The sequence below is a fragment of the Mandrillus leucophaeus genome, unplaced genomic scaffold, assembly GCF_000951045.1.
Source record: "Mandrillus leucophaeus isolate KB7577 unplaced genomic scaffold, Mleu.le_1.0 Scaffold79, whole genome shotgun sequence".
Lineage (NCBI taxonomy): Eukaryota > Metazoa > Chordata > Mammalia > Primates > Cercopithecidae > Mandrillus > Mandrillus leucophaeus.
The window spans coordinates 1593752-1596381 of NW_012108585.1; the positions used below are offsets into that span (position 1 = coordinate 1593752).

At 42.1% G+C, this 2630-nt stretch overlaps 1 protein-coding gene across 1 annotated transcript in view; it reads left to right on the forward strand.

Annotated features, from left to right (window-relative positions):
- The window catches only part of ERC1 (ELKS/RAB6-interacting/CAST family member 1), a 581971-nt gene that overhangs the window by 526340 nt on the left and 53001 nt on the right, over positions 1-2630 (forward strand). Inside the window, exon 20 of the mRNA XM_011967141.1 lies at positions 1236-1424. Coding sequence (XP_011822531.1) covers positions 1236-1424 — 189 coding nt within the window. The remainder of the gene's footprint in view (positions 1-1235; positions 1425-2630) is intronic.

Here is a 2630-nt window from a genome sequence, read left to right on the forward strand (position 1 = left end):
AAACTTTATTTGCTTAAAAAACTCTTGTTTAAAAAGAAAGGAAGGGAGGTGGCAGGAGCAGTCCTCTGAGGGGGTCCGAGGAGGGATCAGTGTTACTGTGGAAAGTAATACCAGGCCCTGCTTCTGTTGACTTGATCATTGAGCTCCCAATTCATTAGTTAGGCCAGAGGTGTCCTGTTCATGAAAGTTGCCAGGCTGGTGACATGCAGCAGTTGCAGACCTCTGCTGTGTGAGCCCTGGGAGCACAGTGAGAACCACCAGCATTTCGGCAGTGCTTCACAGCGCTCGCAGCTGCTGTGTGTCAGGCAGGTGCTGCTGTAATGCTTGTGTTCTGTGATGTGAGATCTGGCCCCACTCTCTTCCTGAACACTCCAGGCTTGGACCAACTACCAAATACCTGGCCAGACTATTGTCACGAGAGCCGTCAAATGAAATCCTGGGGCAGGAGTCGTCGTCATTTAGTGTGCTTCCAGAAGGAATCAAAGGAGTCGCTGTTCAAGCAGGGGAGAGAAATGAGAAAAGAAAAAACGTAGAGCGAGTCTGTTACTTAAAAACAACACAGAACCAATGTTACAACCAAGAATTGTAGAGTCCTTGGCTGTGAGTCAGGTGCTTGGTGTTCTATAAGGATTTATCAATCACTGTTTCAGAAGAATATCGGATAACCTCTGTGAAATGAATTGAGGGGAGCATAAGCCAGGATGAGGCAGAATTCGTAATGAGTTCCCTCATCACATCTCTTGGCCAAGAAAAACATGCACTTTCTCCAGAGACAGAATTTTTCTTCCATTCCAGGAGGTGGAGAACACTTGATGTATATGTAGTCCAGGCTTTCAGATGAGCAGCTTTCACTAGCAGTTTTTTGTAATCTACTCAGAAATAAGTGAAGAGAGAAAGTGTGAGGTAACTGGAGTCTTTCTGTATCAGGAATAGCCTCTCTGTAAAAACGAGTTAGTCCTGTGCTTAATCCCTGCCTCAGTACAGAGCTATCCGTCTGGTGTGGATGTATTAAGCCAGCATTCTCTTCCTGTCTCCCAGAAGGGCGGCTGGGTGTGACAGCGTAAATGTATGACAGTATGTGAAAATGTTTCTGTAATCCTGAAGATTTCAGTAGTGATTAGAAGAGCTTTAGTCTTTGATCAATTTTCTTTGACTTGGGAGGCATAAAGAATATTTGAACCTCTCATTTCAGACTGACCTTGACTTTCCTCATTTTTTTTTTTTTTTTGCCTTAGATCATCCAGCCCCTCTTAGAACTTGACCAAAATAGAAGTAAATTAAAGTTGTACATTGGACACCTGACAGCCCTCTGCCATGACCGAGACCCCCTGATCCTCCGTGGACTCACTCCACCAGCTTCCTATAACTTGGACGATGACCAGGCGGCTTGGGAGAATGAGCTGCAGAAGATGACCCGGGGACAGGTGAGCTTCTCACTCACGCATTGAAAAGAGCCTGTGAAAATCCAGTTGCTGTGTAGGTTGATGCAGTGGGAGCTACCTTGGGGAATTCCATATTTAAATTCAAGATTTAGGGGTGGGGAGGGGTTTCCAGATATCATTTTTTAACTGATTTTTAATTGATTTTTTACTGTTTTATTTTTTTTAATTCACAAATTAAAAATGTATATTTCTCATGTACAACATGAGACTTGACTTGGATTGCTTGATACTTTGGTTTTGGTTTTGACCTGGCTTGGATTTCTGGATACTCTGATTTTGGTTTTGATTTTGGTTTGGTGTAAACTACAAAAGTGTGTGTGTGCCCTTTTTACCCGTTCCTCCTTTTGTGGTGTGCGTGTGGTGTGAGCGTGGTGTTTTGTCTAGAGGAAACATGGGTGAGGCACAAGGTAAGCCCACCGCTCTAGGAACTATGTTGAAAATTTTCAAAAACAGGATTTAGGGGAGACTATGGAGTACTATGACACCAGGAAAACTTAAAACTTTGTGTAAGATAGACTGGCCAGCATTAGAGGTAGGTTGACCATTAGAAGGAAACATGGACAGGTCCCTTGTTTCAAAGGTATGGCACAAGGTAACCTGTAAGCCAGGGAACACAGACCAGCTTGTTTTAGATCCCCCGCCCCCAACACACGGTGGTTGAGAGAACAGCAGCATAAGCAGCTGGCAGAGGCAAGGAAACACCAGCAGAGAGAGAGAAAGGAAAGAGACAGAGAGAAAAAGAGGCAGAGAGAGAGAAAGAGACAGAGGCAAAAGGAAAGTCAAAGAGAGAGAGACAAAGTCAAAGAGAGAAAGAAAAAAAGAAAGAGATATACAAGTAGTTAAGAAAAAACAAAAGTGTACCCTGTTCCTTTAAAAGCCGTCATACCAATTTTAATTTGGACAAAATAAGGTCTTATTAATAGCAAAGAATAATTAAAATCCCAAACTTACAAGGTTTTCAACAAAAGTAAAGTTTGCTAAAAGTTAACAGTGTGACATGCATTGTAGTAACTTCTAATCTTGTGGCCTTAGACAGTCTAGTCCACAGACATTAAAAAAAAAAAAAAAAAGATTCGCTTTGGAAAAGAATGGTTATCATCTTCAGAAAAAAAGAAAAAAAAGAGGGGGCAGAATTTATATAAAAAGACTGTTACATGGTAAATTCTTGTCCTGAAATAAATTAACTGG